This window comes from Eutrigla gurnardus (genome assembly GCF_963514095.1).
Source record: "Eutrigla gurnardus genome assembly, chromosome: 9".
Classification (NCBI taxonomy): Eukaryota; Metazoa; Chordata; class Actinopteri; order Perciformes; family Triglidae; genus Eutrigla; species Eutrigla gurnardus.
This window is the reverse complement of record NC_139923.1, coordinates 22,265,048-22,285,502: the sequence shown is the minus strand read 5'-3', so window position 1 is coordinate 22,285,502 and position 20,455 is coordinate 22,265,048. Positions and strand designations below refer to the sequence as shown.

Sequence of the window (20,455 nt, the reverse complement as noted above, 5' to 3'; positions counted from 1 at the left end):
CTCACAGGGGATAAAATGTCAGCGACGTCCACATTTGAATAGAGGGACCGAAATTGCGGTATGATATTTTCCAAATGTCACAAAGGATGTGGGCATCTTTGTGATTGTATTCGGGGTAAAGAGGCCATTTCGATCTCATATTTCCACTGAGTGTTACGCAACGTACCCGAGCGTTCGCCATGGAAATCTTTTATTACATTTTCACAGCACGTTCAACAACTTTCCCCTCTCGAACTCGCTCCAGCCCATCCTGAGCCAGCCGCCTCCCACTGTCGACCTCGCCCATCCCTCATCCGGAGACATGATGATTTGGCAGATTAATAATCAAAGAGGCGGACTCCAAAGCGGGGCCATTCTTTAAAGCTACCTGCCAGAACGAACACCTCACCCCACTACTCAAATCCCTCCCCTCATTCATCTCCGCCGTCTCTCTCCCTCTTGTTTCCCTCGTCTCGCCCCCCCCCTTCTCCTCTCACCCTCACTTCGGGTTTTGTTAATAATCTATTATGTGATTATTTGAATGTGGTGATTAATTGCAGGCTCTCCCCTCCCTCTTTACCACAGGTTAGCGTGCTTAGAATCACACGGTGGTTGAGTGATTCTGTCTCGAGGGCCTCGCGTGACCTCGGATGACTCGGCTGTGTTCGTTGTCAGCTCGTCCTGACGGATGGAGCTTTAACAGAGACCCCCCCCCCCCCCCCCCCCCCACTGACACCTACTCAGACTATATCTCTATGTCTAGCTATCCAAATATACATTTTATTGGATCGTCTAGTCTTGGGGCCGTATGAATTCATTCCAAGTCCTGTATTATAACTCTCCCTGAGGAGCTGCTGAGTTATTTGGGTTTTGGATCGGTTCCATTCAGCTCCTCTGTTCTGGTGAGTTAGACAATATGGAGAACAACTTAAAGCTGTGGTCTACATTCTGAAAATCACTTGAGCCTCTGAGACGTACAACCAAAACGAGGCGGGATGACGAGGAGCAGGGGAGATGAAGGGATTAGATGGAGGGTATGAGCCAATGGGAGCCTTCCGGAGCAATGGCTCCCATTGGTCAATTTCTATGCAGACCTACAGCTGATAGACTGAATGGTTTTTATTTTATTCCAAATCGTCGACAATAGCTTAAAGTTAAAGCAACTGTTAATGTCAACCTTCTTAAAAATCTCTCCCTAGCAAGATAGGCCACATAGAGGTCAATAACGTGCAGTGAATGTGTGGTGTGATTGTGTTTACGGCACAGGGCCCTCTGAAAGTCTGCATCCAAACAACCCAGATGGTTGTTGATCCACTCAGAGAATAAACCAAATAAAATTAAACCCTAAGCGGGATTCAAGGGAAGCAGTGAGGGAATCGAGGACCAGTGTCCTTAATCAAAATAACAATGCTCTTTAACTCTGTGTTAATTAAATGTAGATTTCCCTGATCGAGCAGCGTCCCCTGCGATGCCAGGGGGACCTCCAGTCACACGGACATCCATTCACTGGATTTGTCTTGTGTTTAACTGCGTATTAGTCGCCTTTCCCCCAACTGTGTGACGCTGGTTTACACAGCAGGTCTGTCAGCTGAGGGGATAGCAGCGCAAACAAACTCCTCCACATTTCAAACATTCGGCGCTCGCGAATTGCTTGGCACGTTTTTTTAAACACCTCGATAAGTGGGTAACATCTGCACAGTTTTCACATGAAATGAGAGCGATAGTGAATTCCCCCGGCTCTAAATTTCACACTATTTGTCTCTTGACTGGTCATCCCCCCGCCCCCCCCTCCATCAATGTAATGAGCAAATCATGGCCACTAGAGAGGGATGTAGAGAGACAAATCGCTCCCATTATGTGTCAAGGAGTGTGAAAAAGACTGGCGCTGTTGTCTGTCAACTCTAACCCCCAACTCTCCGCCGACTAAACTTTCGGCCAAACACAAAGAGCTCTTTCTCCGCACGTTGGATCTGCTTATTATTTCCCTGCCTTTTAACTACAAAGTCTATTATAGGAAATACCAGGACGGTCGTGACCTTTCTGCACTACCTCAGACAAGGGCACAATGAAAAGTGTAACATGCGGCAGTCCGAGGCTGATTTAGAGTGACTGGTCTTACATCAGACTTATAGAGTACAGTAATTATAGGCGGCGAAGGGAGGGGGGTGTGAAGGATGCTGTGGCTGGGTGGGGGCTCAGGGAGGGGAGGTTGTTGTCATTTGGCAGCCAGACCAGTTGGAGAGAGAAATGACTATTGGAGCCAGAGCCTGTGTGGTGGAGCATTTATCAGCCGGTCATTGCCATGATTCACACGATCCAGCGGGGAGCCATTATTTTACCACTCGGCTCTCTCGCGGCAACCTGCGATGATGATAGCTACGGGCGTTATGAGCACAGGAGCAGGCACACACAGTAATTGTTTGAGAACAATGGTCTGGGGGAAAATCCCATCTTCATTTCATAAATTCACAGATATTCATATGGACTTTGTGGGTTGGACGGCGCCGAGACAGAACTGAGCGGTTGAGCCTAACTCAGGGGCATATGGCGTTTGTTCGCTGCAGCAGAACACAGAGATGCCTCGGGAAGGGGCCGACAAACCTCGTCCCCGTCGTTGGAGGCGAGAGTATCTGGCGCTGAATTCATAAAGATCACAAATACACCAACCACCTGCTCGCCGAGTGCTTTGGGGACCTGAGGAGATCCGAAGGCATTGATACAGTTTTTTTTTTTTTTTGCATTTGCCGGTCTGCCCACACAAGCGAGTAGCAGTTTCTGCATAAGCAAAATTATTCCTTTCTGAATAGGAAATAGGCAAGGGAGGTCTGTGATGGCTTTCTCATAATAACAATGATAAAAAATGCAACTCTACTATTCATACTCTCCTCGCTCTTCCTTTACCAACTTTCCCTTGTGGCTCCCCTGGGAGGGACATCATTCTAATATACACAGGTTTTCATCCCTCCCCCTTTTTGTGAAAAACCTGCAGGAGAGACAGGGAGAGGGAGGAGGGGGAGGAGGGGGAGAGGGACTGTTTATTCAGTCAGATGGTTTAACGTGTGTGGAATAGATTTGAGCTAAAGAGGAAGCTGTCGACACAATGGAAGTTGGCGTTGGTGAGTGAGTGCATCACGCCCTGATTGACTCTTGACTTTGCTCTATAGTCAGCCATTAATAAGAGTTTGGACACTTATGAGTCATCATCATCACTGACAGCTATAGTGTTGCATAATGACATTCGTCTATTAAGTCAAAACATTCCATTATGGTATATTTAGCGACAAGCTAAGACTATACAGCCACTGTACTTAAAGGTGCAGTACGTGTTTTTTTTATACAAATCACTTTTTGGCTACCTGTCCATTCTTAGTGTGCACTCTTAATGTAAATAGTCATTACTTTTGCAAGTATTCGCTAATAAACAAAAACATTTTAACTGATGGTGGATCAGCAAAGATTCCAGTTTGTTCAGACATTTCACAGCAATCCAGCCAATAAGTTTATCGGCATTGTTATGAGAATTTTGTATAACCTCATGTCCTAAAGTTTTCTTAGTTCAGGTTACAGCTTTATGTGTTGAACTGTTTATTACTTTTGTATCCCCATGGCTGACCTAAATGTTATCAGAGGCCTGGTAGTCATGATGTCTGGTTCTGCATGAAGATTAACTGTCAATGACGCGTTATCTCCTGTGCCTTTAAAAGACTCAAGTCACAACACTGATTTGAGCACTTTCTCTGTAGCATCCTCATACGTTGTTGCATTGTAACTGCTCCTCTTGTACAAGATTAAAGTCAGACGTCGACTTTACTTCTGTCTCTGATCTCCTCCTCCGGTGAATTTATTCTTTTAACAGGCATCAGGTGAGAAGTCAAGGAGGTCACGGAGATCATTAGGATTCAGTGAACCGTATATGTCAGGACAACATGTCATGGGAGGGGTTGTTGAGATATTGATGTTATTGATCCCCTGAGCCACATAAGCAGCGTTTCCATTCAAATGTCGAGCAAAGTTTATGCAAACTTTTAAAACGCAAAAAAACCCCAGATTAATTGAAGCATCACCATGAACTGGTTTGGATTGAATTCGGAAACAAATTAATTTTCACAGATCTCCCCGTTGCTTTTTAGATTATTCACGCGTGCAAAACTATTTCCCCAAGATGGCTGCAAACACGTCTCCGTGTCTGTCTTCTTTTTTTCTCTCTCCTTCTCTCGCTTCACTTCCTCGTGCCGTTCACTGTCATTGTGAATAGGTGTGTGTGACTCCACCAGTAGAGCAGAGCCCATTATCGTAAATAGGCCAATAAGTAACTTCACACAAACGTGTCTCCAAAGCAAGCACACTCTATATGCAAAGCAGAGGCACACTGTTAAAGAAACTGGCGCCAAGTGATTATATTTGTAATTTAATTTCCTTGGTCACACACAGATAAGAGAAGGGAACGGCTACAGTTGGCCGGGGATGAATAGAGTGACGGGAATGGGACTACGGCTTCATTGTCTGGACTGAGATGTCCGAGACAACGCCACTTACCAACAAGGGTACGGGCGGGACCGATACGGTGCAAACACGGGGATTCACAAGTCTGAAGACACAAAAACAATGTCACGGTACCGGAGACAGCAGAGAGAGCTCTATATGCAACAGCACCTGAACTCTCAAATCCAACGGAAGAATGTATGTGCGGGATAATCAAGAAACTCTTTTCTTTCCCCCCCAGAAGCCGGCCCCTGTCTCTCCCCTCTCTGTCTGCTCTCGTCCTACTCAGTTCTGCTGAGCAAATGTAATCAGCAGGGTGGTCTTGGTGGCATGTCATTCACAAAGAGCTCATTGCAGATTCTACAGGCGAAAAGAGCTGAGAAAAAAAAATCAAGATATACGACTGAAGGACACAAGGTGTACTCTCCCGACTCTCTCCTCTCCGTCGCCCCTTCCTCCGTTTGCTTTTTCGGAGATTGTAGAACTGCAGATTTTCTTTTCCATTTTCAGAGAGGGTCCACTTACACTGATGACAACGCAGCGGAGGGGCACAAATATGCGGTCAAACTCTGATTATGAGTACATCGAAACATTCGGGGAGAGCTGGCGATGAAGGGAAGGCAGAAAAACGTTCATCAAAATCTGCCGCCATGCAGAATTCAGAGTCAGTGTGAAACTGGTTTTGTTAGCGATGGAAGTGAAGTGCTTGGCTCTGAAGTTCATATGTGTTTGTTTTTGTTGGAGATAGATAACATGGTGAAGAAGCAGGGGGATCAGTACGGCAGGATGGGCTGGATTATGTTTTTGTCAAGTAACAGTAGGAGGTCTTTGCTGGGATCATTTATGGATGTAAGTGAAACTGAGTTAATCGTCTATGAAGGGATTTGTTTGCATGTGAATTTCTGCTGTTTTGTGATCCAGTGTGTTTGATGTGCAAGTGTAAACTTGCATGTGGTGTTGGGTGAAGGGCTGGTGCAGTCATTAGTGGAGGGGTCGTAATCCTTGAGGGGCTCCAGTGTTGGCCATGATGGTTGATGGTGTTGCTGTGCCTGTTCTAACAGCCTGCGGTTTGTCGCCGAGGGAACCCAGTAGACGAGAAGTCAACAGAGAGGACGGCACCGAAGTCTCCGGTGATTCCACATGTTGAGGTGGAGGAGACAGCGTCACAGCGTCCTCTGCCCCCCGTTTGACCTTGTAGGTAAGCTGCAGTCTGACGGCTGGCAGGATGCTGTTCAGCATCAGTTTTTCCAGGCGTTTTACAGCTACTGCAGTGGCGTGGTTTTATTTGTGACTGTTCTCCAGAGTGGGGGGATGATGTCGGATTCCCAGTAGATGTAATGGAGGATGGGCTAGAGCACACTTTGAGCACCCTGACTGGAACGCCAGACCTCCCTCCCTCCCCTTGTTCTCTCCTCCTCTCATCTTTAAATCTATTTCTCCCCCGCTGTCGAGTCTTTCTGTGCGTTTTCTCAGCGTCTTGACTTTGAACCCAACAGCATTAACCTGTCAGGAAGGTTACAAATGTTCTGAGTGAATTATGTAAACCACAGAGAAATAAAAGTGAAAAGCATGGGAGTTCTCATTTCATAATTCATCACGCTCCAAGAAGGAGCCAAATAAAAAACGGACTTTATTAAGCAGCCTGGCGCATCCTGGCTCAAGATCCTCTGAAATCTGAGATATGAGAACATTAATCATACTTTTGACGACCGCAAAAAACACATATACATACATGCACAGCTTTTCTTTTTTGTGTGATTTCCTTACTCATCAAATGAGAGCACCCACTCCAACAATTCACCAGATTTCACTTGCAAGAGCCAAATCAATGAGTGTTACACCAGCACCACCAAAAGGTCGAGCTGAAAACAACAGCCCTGCTTTCTTCCCCTCCAAAAACACAGACTTACAGCACTGAAATTTTGATTAAGGATGTTTCTCCTTGGCAGCCGGCAAGTTTATTTATTTATCTCGCTGAGCACAACCACAAACACACTGGAGCAAAGAGAAACACACACTTAGGGGGATGGAATAGTGGCAGTGCAGCATAATTAGTAGGACACGGCTGCATAATTGCTCTCTAATTGATATGAAGAGCAGTGGTGGATCCCAGGTTGTGTTCGACACATGGCGCCGGTCGCGGGCAGGAAAGCGCTGGCGGCCCGCTCAATCTCGGTGCCATCTCCTGATTGATGTCTCTGTAGTAAATGCCCTTCAACAATCAGCATCCACAATCTCTCCGTGTCCATCAGGCCACCCGTCTATCAGAGCAGCATCTTTCTTCCATTCATCTGTCACTTCATCCTTTGTGACTACACGTCTCTCTCTATTTCTTCCTTTTTTTATATCTCACACATTGATTTGGCCCGTCGTTTTCAGAAGGCATTCTTAACCTTTGACCTGTTATCCTGGGTGGGCGAAGGTGAAAAAGGGGGTGGCGTTGGTTTATGGGACACCGGCAGCCATAAAAGACTTTCATTGGCCGAGACAGTAACCACCCGGGGGGAAAAGAAAAGCAACTTTAGAAGGAAAGGGAATCAATTCTAGGAGAAGTTTTATTTACAAAAGAAAGTGGCGTAGCTTCTCTCTCCATTTAGCAAATGAGGTTTGAAGAGGCTTCTTTTAAGGATGAGAATTGACAGCACGGCTGAACCCGAGAGGTCCGCACGCGGCAAACTGGATGGATTGGAAGTTTGAGTGGCGAAGCTCTTTGAAACAATCCTGTTCATGGATTGGGTGCCGATGCAAGACGACCTTCAAGGACATTCCCCTCATTTACACAGCAATTAAGCACTACCCTGTTGGTAAATTGAAAAAGAGACAAAAATCCTCCGCGGATTTAATAACAAACTCATTACCAGGGCCCAACAGGGTGGAACTGCCTTTTAATTAGAGCAACACCTGATTAACGCCTAATTAACAGAGCCAGAGCCACTTAATTCTCCCCCACTTTGGCAGGTTGAGAACATAAACATAAGCAGCCCAACATCGGAGTGCTTCCTCTCCTCCTGGGAACGTGTGAGGGGAAAGTAAATAACGACTTTGGAGGCAGTCTGTTGTCGGGTGGTCCAAGTGCTCTGCAGAGCCGAGGAACTGTATGCTGGGAAACGCAGTAAGTGTTTCAGGAGAAAGGAGACAGATGTCGGGGCCCGACTGTCAAAAAACTCTCGCTACACATGCAACTCCTGGTGGGTTGATGTAGGACAACTGTCCAAGCAGTTAAACGTCATGCTCAGCCCCTCCCTCTGAGATAATAATACCCTTTAATGTAAAAAACAAAAAAAAGGTATGACCACACATATTTCAGCAAACAGCCTTTTATAAGAAAACAACAAAAAGGAACACAATGTGTGTTTGCAAAGCATTTCACAACAATTACGATGTCCACATGCATCATTTATAATAACCTGTTATTCTTTTGTTGAGGGCTGTCAAAAGTGTCACACAGGCGTCCACCATTGCACTTTTTATAACATTCATAAACTGCATTGCAGCTCCTACTGAGACGTTTGCACCAATTCAACCCTCCACATCTGGATCAGTTCTCAGGGACGAACATGGACGAAGCTGTCCTCCTTACATTGCTCAGTTTGCCAGCCAGTATTGTTTATCTTTAGTGTGTTTCATATTTCATTCCAGTCCGGACCGAAAAACAAACTGGAGGATTTCCATCAGCTCTTTAGAAAGCTGGAGCCTTCAGTCCCGCTGACTTCAGACTTAATTCCTCGGGCAAACACTTAACTCCAAACGCAGTTGATCAATATTCAGTCTGGTTGTTTAGATCTATAAAGCAGCGAGGAATTGCTGGCCTCACATTGAGGCTCTATGCGTTAATGTATACCTTAGACATTCATTTCCTCAGTCATGTCCTTATATCTGCACAGTTCTGGCTCTTGGGAGTCATGTTGCTTTGGCTGCTACAGGGGTAATAACCGTCGCTGAATGAGCATTTAGCTGCCTTAAGTTGAGTTGAAATCCGCCACGAGTCCACAGCCTTCTCCAAGTCCGGCAGGATGTCAGGCACAACGGCTTGCTCGGCTACAAAGACTATCGCCTCCACCACCAACAGCAGGACCCAGCCTAAAGCCCCTAGCCAAAAGGAGGATCCGAGGCTGGACAAGTCCTGATGGATTTCCTCCCGGTGATGATAGGTGAAAATAGACCAACTGAGGAGGAAAAAGAATCCTGTAGACGCAGGAGAAATACAAGTCAAGTCGAGTATCATTACAAGGAAGAGAGAAAAAAAAAGTCATTAAGGTCAATTATTACGTGCCTGGAGCTTTGGAAAATAGTTTGTATGATAATGAACTGCAATTCGGAGGGAAGTAAAAAGTCTCTTTAAAACCCACTTCCCTGCAGGGCATGTAAATGAGGAGTACATAAAAGAATTTCTGGAGGTGCGGGACATGAACTACACAAACCAAAAGGCTATGTAGAGGTTAATTGGAATTGGAGCTTTGTTTTACTACTTTATTTCGGAATGTATGTATTATTTTAAAAACTCCCAAAACAACACCGGTCTAATTCTTAATAAAGTAAAAATAAAAACCAGTGTGTTTTTACATATTGGGAGCAGTGCAGTGGTGTTACCTGTAGAGGCCGTGGTGAGCATCAGCAGTGTGGTGGGGTAGAGGGCCTGTCCTGCCATGAGGAGGGAGCGTGTGTTGGAGTAGGAGCGCACCGTCCCGGATGTCCAGCAGAGGGCAAACACCAGACACAGAGCACTGGTGCTCACCGCCATGAAGGAGGAAAGGACTCCAAACACTCTCACTGCTTCCTGAACTGCAAGACACACACACACACCTCAGAATGGTCAAAGTTTAACCAGACTTATTGATATTAACTTTGCTTTGCCACGGTTAAATAAAGATTTTTATACATGTATAGCAGGCAGCATGAAGTGATGACACACCCCCTGGGTGGATGCCCCTGCTCACCACTGAAACCACAAAAGGAAACCAAGAGTTCATGGACTTTTGGGGTAATTTTCACTTATATTTAGCTCACACTATATTACGTTCATTCTGAAAGTGTGTTCGCAAAAATATGTTTCGGTGTCTACTAGGAATCCCTACTCACAGTTTCACAGCAGATTACCTCCCATTATTACAATCACCCTTTTGTTTGTGACCAAGCCAATATTGACAAGAATATTCTCCCCAAACGCCCTACCTGGAGCTTTATAGGTAACGTACTGCTACAGCTGTTTTGTGATCTGTTCTTTTTTAGATTTTCTGTGTTTATTGCTGACCATCTTGGCCATTATACTGCTTCGGCTGTTATCTGTATTGTATTTTTCTTGCTTGCTATATTAACCCCATCATTGTACTTGGGTATAAAGGAAATACGTCACCCACAAAATGATCATTTGTATATCAATTACTCCCTCTGTGTTACCTTGAATTCGTTGAAGAAAATGTAAAGGAACCATAAAAAGAAAAACAAGTGTGAAATGGATGCGGAAACAATCGCTTCCATTAAAACATTTTTTTAAAGAACCATGTTTGGGAGTGGACGCTGCATACCTGCACACCTACACAGTGAGAGCAGAGGAATAACTACACAAGACTCATTCTGAAAGTCTGTTTGCATACTAACAATGTCATGTGTAATACAACTCACTGAGAGGGGACATCGTGTCTTTAGGTCACAATGACAAGAAATGAGATAACCAAGATTTCAGCACACATGCCTCCAGGCAAAAAAAAAAGCTCATGAAGAGGAATTCACCAGTAAAGGGGCGAGCTCAAACTTGTTTACCACGGCTTACTGAGAAGCTCTTCTGAAATTCATTATTTTTTCCCACTGCTCCTCCTGATGGGATGAGGATTCAGAAGGGGGAAAAAAAATCTCTCCACGAAGCTGATTTCTAGCAGAATCAGCACCTCATCAACACAGCATGTTCCCCCTCTAATACATTTGATTGGATGATTCTGCATGCCAGTCAAACCTTTAACCCTGAGTGACAGCGCTAGACAGATTCGTTGTTGGCACACGTCAAAGAAAAATAATGTGCTCACCACTGATCCCATCCTCACGGTGGGTCTGGTCACTTTGAGTGTTGTTCCAGTCCATCCAGATACCCCTGTTCTTCAACCAGAACGGGGTCCAGACGGCATAGCACACACACAGGCAGCCTGCCAATCCCACGCAGGACTGAGAAAACCTGAAGCGACTGATGGAGTCCCCCAGCTCGGGCAACTTCATATTTCTACACTAGAGAGGGAGAGAGAGAGGCAGGGAAAACAGGAGGGAAGAGATGTGAAGTTAGTGTTTTTGTTTGAGTAACAGAAGGAAGGTCTGTGGAATTGTAATTAAAATACGGTCTTACCTTTGGTTGTTGAAGAGAACAGGAACTAAACTGTGTACCAAGCTGTGTACAGGTAGAAGAACAGTCACAATACAGGAACTACTCCACCGCTCTACAAACACTACTGTACAAACACAGTGAACACCCGACTTGTACTTCTCAGGACCACAAGCCCTCACTCGTAAGTCAAACCTTCAGTGTTACTCCGCCTCTGCTGAAACGGAAACTCCCCCAGCCACCAGGCTCAATTTCCCCCCCCGACTTCTCCACTGTGACTCACCAGCTCACGCTGTGGAGAAAGTGAAAGCGCCCACGATGGCCATTCAATATTTCAGGAAGCACAACCAAACAATTTAAGCAACAAGAAATGAAAAATAAAATGAAAAGTAACTGGAGAAATAAATGAGGAAGTCTGAAATCCCCGGATTCTTGAGAGATAATACTGTAACAGCAATTTCAGACCACTCAGTGTATGTCAAATGCAGAAGAGGGGGGGGGTTAAGGAAATCCCATGCGGTTCGTGACCTTATATCTCTCCTTTCGTCATTACACCCCCTCCACTTGCCATTGTCGCTCACATACAGTGTTAAAAAGGACAAACGTAGTACTCATTGCTTGTTTGGATGTACTGGCACTTACTTTAGTATTTTGCACGTGCTATCTTGGCGCTTATCTCTGCTTTAACTTAGCAATTGGCCATGCTTGAAACTTGTTCTTGTGGAATCCTTACTGGACTTATAGCGATATGCTGTTGCACTTTCTTCCAACAAATGTACTTATTGTAAGTCGCTTTGGATAAATGCCGAAAAATATCCTACAAAATAAGATATCTTAAAATAAAAACATGTTAAAGTCAGGATATTTATCACTCGCTAATTCAGATGCACTCTGAATGATATTCTGTAGGTCGTATAAAGAATCAAATAATTCCTTTATTCACAGATCATTACATTTACAGAAAGCCCACTACTTTCTGATCAGATAAAGTGCATATGATCAAATAACGAAGACGTACAATTAAGATGCTTAATAAGAGAACATGACTGATGTTGCTTGATTTACATTTTGGCATTCAATTAGAGAGTTGGAGTAAATACACATACATCTTTGCAGTCTGGATTACAAAAAGAACAAAACAAGGCTGTCTCTTTTAGCAGCTTCAAAATAAGGCCTCGAGATGCAGGTAGAAAAAGGAACATGCCCTTCCATTCTGGCCTTGCCTGCTTTACTCTCCTCCTTACCCTGCTCCCAGCTAATGTTTCCTCTTCACTCGAAAATCAGCCGTCGTGATTTGACTTTGTGTCAGGTGTCTGTGTTGAGCTTCTCACCGTGAACGCGGAGGCTAAAAAGGACGCTGAAGTGCCGCCTCTTGAAATCTAGCAGCCACATTCACGCCTGTTTATCCTAAGCTTACTTTCTGGCTCTTTGCAGCAACCCCTTGAATACATCAAGGATTTCTGGGTCCTCCTCGGCAGACAGCTCAGGAGTGTTTTTCTCCAACCAATCGGAGGCGTGGATCTGGTGCCTGAGCGTGCCAATCAGAGAGTCCAGACTGTCTGCAGGCCGCGATGCTTGGCAGTCCAGCAACATGAAATCCTCAGTGGCCAGCGAGCCTATGTCGGGGACAGGGCTATCCTTCTCCTTCAGCCGGTCAGATGACTTTCTCTGGGGTGACGATGTAGAATTGACAACCGCGGCATTGTCTGAATCCGCACTGTCCTCTCTCTCCGATTTGGTGCTCGCCTCGCTGGCTTCCTTGACAGAGTGTGAATCAGGGCTGGCGCTTTGTTCTTCCATTTCTTTCAAGGCTTCCTTCATTCGCTTCACGGCTGAAACAACACACAACATTAACAGAACAAGTCATTCACTTTTATCCAAATCAATATCCAGGTTAAGAAACAAAGCCAGATGAACTGTAATAAAACAAACCACTGATTGAATAAATTAACTAACAATCGAATCAAGGCAGGACATGGGAATTTGAGGGAATATCATAACACAACTTTTTCAACAGGGAGGTTTAGACACTGACCGAGCTGAAGGTGGTGCTGTTGGTCTGCGAAGACGATGCGGAACCAGCCGGGAGTGGAGCAGGAGAAGGCTTGCCCACGGGCCAACACCACCTTGTGTCTGAGGAAAAGCCTCCACAGAGACGTCTCCTCCTCAAACGACGACTCTCTGAGGTGCTATTAATACGGAGAGACAGAGGAATGTCATTTTACATTTGAATTAGTGAGAGTGAGAACCGAGCGTGACTTTGACCGCGGTACCTTTCTGAGGTCAGCCCAGATATACAGTGCAGCAGCCGTGTCCAGGTAGGGGATGCCTATACTCTGCATCTCGGCAGTCAGGTAACCGTGAGCAGCTCTCAGTCTGCGTCTGTTCTTGGGCAGAAACTCCTTGCTGATCCACTCTAGAGCACGAGATGTGTGAAGTGACAAAAAACGGAGGTGTAAATTAAACGTAACAAGTCTTTGTACAGCAGAAACATGCTGTGCTCCTGTCATATCAGAAGGAGACGAAGAAAGGGGGACAGTATCACCCAGAGGCAGGGAAACTGCTGCAAAGCACATTCCTGAAAAGCTTGCATCAAAAAGAATTTCAGCTCAGGAATTTAAACCAAACAAACAACTTGTTATGTACAGCGGATTGTTTTAGTGTGAATATTGACTGGTCTTTACCAAAAGAGGGTTGATGCAAGGATTTATTTTAATGATGATGTGAAGATCCGTACCTCTGTCCTGAAGCAGTTGTGCTACCTGGTACTGCGTGATTCCCGAGACACCGTGGAATGAGCCCAGCTCGGCCAACGCCTCCACGAGGTCTCTGTTCTCAGTATACAGGGTGCTTATTCTGACTCCTGCCATCGCAAAGTCCTAGAAAACACAAAACATCACATAAATACATACATGAAATTCTACCTCTGCATTTAAACCATCCTAAGCATTTAGGAGCCGTGGGCTGCTGTGAGTTCCTGGGGAACAACTTGGGATTCAGGCTTGCTCAAAGACACTTCGACATGCAGTCATTAGGAGGCCGGGATCGAACTGTGTGATTAAAAGGACGACCCGCTTTATCTACGTACCTTGGACAACCCCCACAGTACATGCGTCCTCTGAGGGTCGGGCAAACTGAAATCAGAGCACATCGTTAGCAGTTAAGGTCATTGTGATTAAGGATCTAATAGAGTAATCATGCAGAGGCGAGGCTCATGCTGTACCTGTGTATACTGAGGACACTTTGGAAGGTGACAGATTCATCAAAGACTGTCAGCATGTATATTTCATCCACGATACAGTGGAGCTCATGTCTAAATCAGAAAACCGTGGAGAAAAAGATCGTATAAATACATACAGTGCAGCCTTCATAACAAACCTGTTAATAATTGTTTGAGCCAAATATGCAACATGAATGTCCCTTCAACATCCTACGTCCGTCTAAAAGCACTGTGGTTTATGGTTACAGCAGCTCAGTGCCTGCACACGTCTGTGGAGAGAATTACTTAGACAACATGATGCAGGAGACTCCTTGGCACATGGCTGCACTTGACAATATGCTGATGGTTAAAAAGGGCGATGAAACTCCATCAAGAACGCTTGATATTCTATTCACAGGACGGAGCTCTCGGAGCGTAAAATAAAAACAGTTCACATCGGCGCTGCATGCAGTGCTTCGGTGATGTGCTTGAGAGTTACGTTGTTAGGCCACAGCGTGGGATAACAGTGGGGGCAAACGTACCTTTTGGCAAACTCCAAGAAGGCAATCATCTCTTCTCTGGTGTAGATCTCAGCCAGAGGGTTGTGGGGGTTCATCAGAATAACAGCTCGCATCGTCAGACCCTAAAAGAGACGGACAGTTACTGAATAAACGTAAATGTGGCTTCAACGTCTTTAGAAATAAAGCTGAAAAACAAGAAATATAGAGCATCCAAGGCGTTTATCTAAACAACCTACTTTATCCAAGCATTTTGAGTGGTTCGGTCTTCCTTTAAATATTCATTAAGTGAAGTAGAGTATTCATGAGTTACCTCCTGTTTAGCCCTTTTCAGCCCTTCTTCTAGCTTGCCCACGGTAAGGTGGAAGGGTCGACCGTCTTTGCCATCGGCCTAAAAACAACAAGACATTCAAACTGAAAACACACTTTACTGCACTTCAAAAGGTGAATGCAAAATCACATAATTCTTGAATGTATAAGACGTATATTATACGGCAAAACAAGTACACACAAAACACACATTTTAAACACGAGCATACAGAAAGGGCTGCATGTGAATCCAGTTCTGTATTCCTACCTCACAGTCAAGAGGAACATGGAAGAGTTTTACATCACTATACAAATGTAGATCCTCAGTGATAACACCGTAGAAAGGAGTAGGAATGAGAATGGCATCTACGACACGGAAAACACAGTGACCACATGAAATACAAACAACGTACATCAAGACCCATACAAGCTACTATTTAGGGGATTAGTGGTCATTAACATTGCTGCTTCAGAGCCAAATTCACCATTTAGTAAAATGTGTTAATAGAAATTAGATTCATTATATACATTTGCACAACTGAATGTTCACCACTTGTTGAACAAAACAATACATAACCTTAGAAATATGCCTTCAAGAATAAGCAATTAATGTAGTTGCCCAAATACACAAAATTAATGAAAAAAGTGTTTTTATTATTATGTTAAAACGTCTCCATTCTGTTATACGATGATCATTTGTAATGCAAATGGTGAAAATCTGTTGTTATTGTGCACATATTTGTATTCATACAGTATAAATATGGATGCATCGTGTGTGTGTGTGTGTGTGTGTGTGTGTGTGTGCGTGTGTGTGTGTGTGTCAGCGTATTCTGAACCTACCTTTAGGGTCACAAATTACTGCAGCAATACATGAGAAGAGGGAACCACAGCCATTCATCACCACGACCTGAACACACACACACACACACACACACACAGTTATGAAAGACCCAATTAAAGGCACAGAAGGAGGCCTGATAAATATGATAGGAATGTATCCACCTACTAAAAAAGCTATTCATGCATTACATGCAAATTAAGTTGGTTACCCACAACAACAAAAAAACTATGTTGGTTCAGCATTTAGAGTCTTTATAATCATCATAGAGTTAATAAGATAAATGAATTGAATCCGCCGCTCTAAGCCAGTTAAGTGTCTTCTGTGGCAGCAGTATAAACATTTATGAAAAACATATTTGTCAGTAATTGCATGATATGCAGGACATCTACTGTATATCACAAATCCAGACTTGAAAAACAAAGAAACATTGATGTATTAGAAATAATGTAGTCTTAGAACTGAGAAACATTAGAACTCTGTGTGAGTGTGTGAGTAACTGTATGTTGTTACACTTTCCACCTTTACTATTAATACAGTATGCTTTCCATAAACAGGGCAGACTGTAGCCGTTCCATCCATATACAATATTCAGTATCACACTACACTATGTACTATATTCAACTGACTGTAGCAGTAGTCGTACACAGACAGTGCTCATTTCATTTGTGCCACATTCCACCACCAAAAGCAATAATCTTTACTCACGTTGTCGGCTCTCAGTGTTTTTGGAGAGCAGCAGTAGTGAGTCATGAACTTTGCAACCTCCTCTCTCAGGCTGAAAGAGAACAAAATGGAAATGATTCAAGGGTGATTTTTTTTTACTTCAAAAAGGGTCCTGTTAAAATGTAACTTTCCTACGAGCCGCTCATCAAAGATAAAGATAAAAGGTCAACTTGAATCTCTTACAATGTGTGTCCTCTCCAGTCTGAATACTGCAACAGGAATGGCTCGACGTGCAGCATGTCCGGCTTGGTCATCTGTAACAGAAAGCACATTTAAATCCATTTGTGAATGCGGGGCAGAATCATTTAGATTGCAAGGATGGGATTGCAATGGTAATCTTACCCGTTTGTGTAGAACATCATAGACTAGTTTGTTCTCACTGGTACACAGGTTGATTATTCCCTGCGGGCGAGAAAATAATTAACTAAAAACAGAATCACTCTGATGGCAGCAAATCGGCGCTGTCTGAAAGCTGTAGGTATTTATTCAGGACTCAGACTCACATCGGGGTTCTCTGTGTCGTGGTGTTTGTCCATTCCATATTGGAAATAGCCCTCCTGGAGAATGCCTCGAGTCTGACGGATGCCGTTACCACGGTTGGACAGGTACACGCTGGGGCCAACGGATTCTGCACCTCTCAGTGTTGCAGACACATTCTGAGTCATGGCCTCGACAGGTGTAGGCGGCGTTGACTTCACCGTTTCCTGAGAAGAGATGGCGTGTGTCGTGGGAGCTTCTGAAGGTGGCTGCGATAGAGATGACGAGACAGAAGGGGCGGCCGTTGTCCTCTGTGACGCTGATAGATGAGCGAGGGGTGAGAAGGAGGGGTCAGTCGGTGTTGTCCCGGCGGTCGAAGGGCCCCGTCTGCCAGCCACCAGCGCTCCCGTGAGCATGCTGAACAGGCGTAGCTCATGCTGGCGCTCCTGTTCCGCCCTCCGCTCCTCCCTCTGTTCCCTGCGCTCCTCGGCCTGCATCTCCCTGTCCAGCCGCGCCTCCTCCAGGGAGAGAAGGCGCTCCTCTGCCGACTGCTGCCAGCTCAGGAAACCGGCCAGGGCTTTATCCAGGCTCCTTTGACTGCTGCATCTAGCACCCCCGTGGCCCCATGATGTTCTGCCACCCAGGCGACGCTTTCTCTGTCTCGCAAAGGCTGGGGGGTGAGAACTCTTCTTACTGGGCTGCGAGGGCGTCTCCTGTGGCACAGAACCTCCAACGGTCTGGGTGGCAGAACTGGCAATGTTCAGGTCACTAAAACCTGCGTGTATGAAAAACAGAAATATGTTTTTACTTAGTATAAAGACAGTAAGAGTGATGATAACCAAATGATGCAAATGATAGTATTTAGTTTGACAACCTGAGGGTGAGATTCTGGCATTTGTTGAGCTCTCTCCTCGGCCCAGAGAGTCCTCTGGCCCCAGTAGAGACTGCCCATCGGTTCCCTGGTCATCTCCGGACCCATAGTACATCTCGGGGGGAGCGACACCCGAATTCAGCATGCTCTCCTCCACATCTTCACATTTAATATCCAGTGGATCTCCATTTTTTGGAGGCTGACCGAACAGAAACCCGCCAGAGGATGTGGGACCAAAGGCGCCTGACGGAACCCCCTGCAGGTACGCCTCGGGCCCAGTCGGGCTCTGAAACACCTGTTGCGCTATGACGGCTCCGCCCAGGGAGGAGTAGGTGATGGCCGGTCGGTTGGACAGCACCCTGTCCATCACGTCGTAGAACTTCCAGGACCTCATCTTGTGGTTGTCCTTGATGCGGCGGTACTCCAGCTTCATCTTCTTGATCTTCTCCCTGCACTGGTCGCCGGTGCGGTAGATGCCCTTTTCGCGCAGAACGTGTGCTATGCGGTCGAACACGCGCTGGTTGCGCAGGGAGCTCTCCAGCTCGATCTGCACCGACTCGTCGGACCACAGCTGGAGCAGCTCCACGATCTCCGGGTCGGTCCAGTTGCTGCCTCGCTCGTGCCTCCTGCCGCGGAAGTCCATCCTCTTAAGTTACGGGACGTATCCTGCGACAACGAAACGAGCCGACAGACGATGTTCTTAGCACACTTTCGTTAAAAGAAAAAAAAAACAACAAACGCACGTTATTGTTTACCCACTTGTGTGCGTTCCCTCACCGCGAATCAAAAGTGCAGCTCTTCGGGAACCGGATTGTCGTGGAGCTGTCACTCGGATGTGACACCCGGGTCGGTCGACGCATGTCACTGCTCGTTAACCCGGTTCGGACTGGTTTGGAACGGTTGGTTCAGCCGGAGCTAAGACACATACTTCGTTATCCGGATTGAATTTGCCATAACTTGGCGATACGGGGAGAATGTAGACCATGCATCCACGGAATAGACGCGTACAAAAAAATATATCTACATCCGGGTTGACGGCACATGCGTGCTACGGGCTTATTCCGGGATAACTTTGGTCCGCGCTAAAGGGGGGGCTGCTGGAAGCGGGCTGTGCGTTTCACTTATAACAGTCGTGGGGAGAGGACACAAGCATGCGAGTCAGACTGCGAGCTTTGTGCTATGGCCCCCCCTACCGTACGGTTATTTTAAATGTCGTGTGTGTAAGTGTAATAGATATCCACAAGATGGCGGTCAAACACAGAAGTACAACGGAAACAATGAGTTGTGCTTTGTTTACAAGCCCGACTCAGAAATCATATTAAACAACAAAGAAAAATCACGACCGCGGTTGAAATCGAACGACCACCAACTACAGAAGCAAAGCGATGTCTTACCATTAGAGAAGCATTAATGGAGGCGTTGCCGTGAAAGAAAATCCCCGTGTGTTGCCGTTGGACATTGTGTGTTTTAGACCACAACTTAATTCACTGTACGCTGCTTAAGAAGGTGAGCCGTTAATGTCGAATTAAAAGTGGACAAACATGACCTTAGTAAGTGTAGTCCTGCTTCGTACTTGTTCGGACTACATAAAAAACGGCGAACCGCCCCTCAAACGGCCGCGGTGATACAAATCGAGCGCACACACCACAGCCCGGTCAGCTAAATGTGACGTATTTCCTGGAGAAAATGGTTTGTGGCAGTTTGTAAAATGGTTTGTGGCAGTTTGTTGTCATCTTCATCCACCGGCGAAGCGTTATGTTGTAATTGCACGCACCATTCTCCATTTTTTTCCTACTATCCGTGTATTTACTTTGTTTGTGTGAATGAATACCAGCCTAACGTTAACTCTCACCAGTAAAAATAAATAAATAACTGACCCCGCGAGAAGGAACGGTGGAAATATAACCATGGTGACGGTGGCGGTGTCAAGTTGGCGGCGGAAAACAAGCGAGCTTGGATAGTTGAATTCGGCACTTGGGTGAGGATGGGCGGTGTTATTCATCTCCCGGACTGAGTGAAGGACGCGCCGCCTCGGCTTTAGGTGTAAAGTTGAAAGTTAAACCCCGGGAGAAAGAAGAGTCCCCGCCCGGAAGAAGAAGAAGAAGAGGAGGAATCATGACGTTTCTTTTTGGCATCTTAGTTTTAGAGTAAGATGTGTTCAAAGCAGGGCGGGGAGCCGAGGCAGAGTGGGTGGGAACAATGGGAGTATTCGTGGAAAGCATGAAGGCTATTCTAGCTTAAAGTCTGCCAGCGCTGCCGACAGCTCTCGCCAGTCTTCCCGGCCAGGTAAATCCTACAGCAGTGTGCTACACCCGGCTTCTCTTTGACCAACATAGGTGGAATTCCTTTCTTTTTTTTTTGTGTGTGGAGACATGACTTGACCAGCTGGTCCGCAGCGCTCCTCTGTCAAGTTTATTGTTGGTAAGACAACGGCATGTTTGTTGTAACTCTTGTTGTTTTCCTGCAGCATGTCTCATTTTGATCCAGGTTTCTGTTCTTTCCTCCTCCCCTGTGGCTCCTGCTCCCTTTTTCCTCTCACTTCTTCAGCGCCTTAATGGGCTTAAACCTCCTCATCAAGTTCTTTTATCTGCGCGAGGTGGGAATTGCTGTAATACATTTCAATTAGTTCTCGCCTCTCAGGCAGTGCAGAGATTGTTTGCACTCTGCGCTATTCATCTTCACACTGGCACCCAATATGTGTGTTCATTTTAAGCAAAAAGAAAGTGCTGAGGTTGAACCCATCTGGAAG

At 45.6% G+C, this 20,455-nt stretch overlaps 3 protein-coding genes across 7 annotated transcripts in view; 1 reads left to right on the top strand and 2 right to left on the bottom strand.

Moving 5' to 3' along the window:
* Window positions 1-7,683: 7,683 nt before the first annotated feature.
* LOC311019264 (uncharacterized protein) lies at window positions 7,684-11,578 on the bottom strand. 2 transcript variants are annotated; one of them, XM_084018562.1, is made up of 4 exons: window positions 10,793-11,578; window positions 10,482-10,672; window positions 9,052-9,243; window positions 7,684-8,646 (listed from the first exon to the last, which is right to left on the bottom strand). In XM_084018562.1, the coding sequence occupies exons 2-4, from the start codon at window positions 10,666-10,668 to the stop codon at window positions 8,324-8,326; spliced, it is 702 nt and encodes a 233-aa protein (XP_083874688.1). In that variant the 5' UTR covers window positions 10,669-10,672; window positions 10,793-11,578; the 3' UTR covers window positions 7,684-8,323. The 2 variants fall into 2 exon arrangements, with proteins under 2 accessions (XP_083874688.1, XP_083874687.1); XM_084018561.1 differs by having other exon boundaries at window positions 7,685-8,646; window positions 10,482-10,677.
* Window positions 11,579-11,685: 107 nt separating this feature from the next.
* accs (1-aminocyclopropane-1-carboxylate synthase homolog (Arabidopsis)(non-functional)) lies at window positions 11,686-19,264 on the bottom strand. Of its 3 annotated transcripts, none has more exons than XM_084018558.1 (16): window positions 19,101-19,264; window positions 17,710-18,372; window positions 16,862-17,610; window positions 16,701-16,760; window positions 16,542-16,612; window positions 16,341-16,410; window positions 15,635-15,701; window positions 15,063-15,160; window positions 14,799-14,876; window positions 14,510-14,610; window positions 13,992-14,081; window positions 13,857-13,902; window positions 13,506-13,647; window positions 13,042-13,184; window positions 12,804-12,957; window positions 11,686-12,600 (listed from the first exon to the last, which is right to left on the bottom strand). In XM_084018558.1, exons 2-16 carry the CDS (start codon window positions 18,347-18,349, stop codon window positions 12,182-12,184), a joined length of 2,928 nt encoding a protein of 975 aa, XP_083874684.1. In that variant the 5' UTR covers window positions 18,350-18,372; window positions 19,101-19,264; the 3' UTR covers window positions 11,686-12,181. The 3 variants fall into 3 exon arrangements, with proteins under 3 accessions (XP_083874684.1, XP_083874682.1, XP_083874683.1); XM_084018556.1 differs by lacking the exon at window positions 19,101-19,264 and adding an exon at window positions 18,466-19,049; XM_084018557.1 differs by lacking the exon at window positions 19,101-19,264 and adding an exon at window positions 18,484-19,049.
* Window positions 19,265-19,855: 591 nt separating this feature from the next.
* furinb (furin (paired basic amino acid cleaving enzyme) b) overlaps window positions 19,856-20,455 on the top strand; it is a 65,852-nt gene continuing 65,252 nt past the window's right edge. The window contains exon 1 of one of the 2 annotated variants that reach the window (XM_084018560.1): window positions 19,856-19,992. The gene's annotated coding sequence lies outside the window, so the exon portion shown is untranslated. Of the gene's footprint in view, window positions 20,128-20,455 lie in introns of both variants that reach the window. The other variant, XM_084018559.1, reaches the window with a different exon arrangement.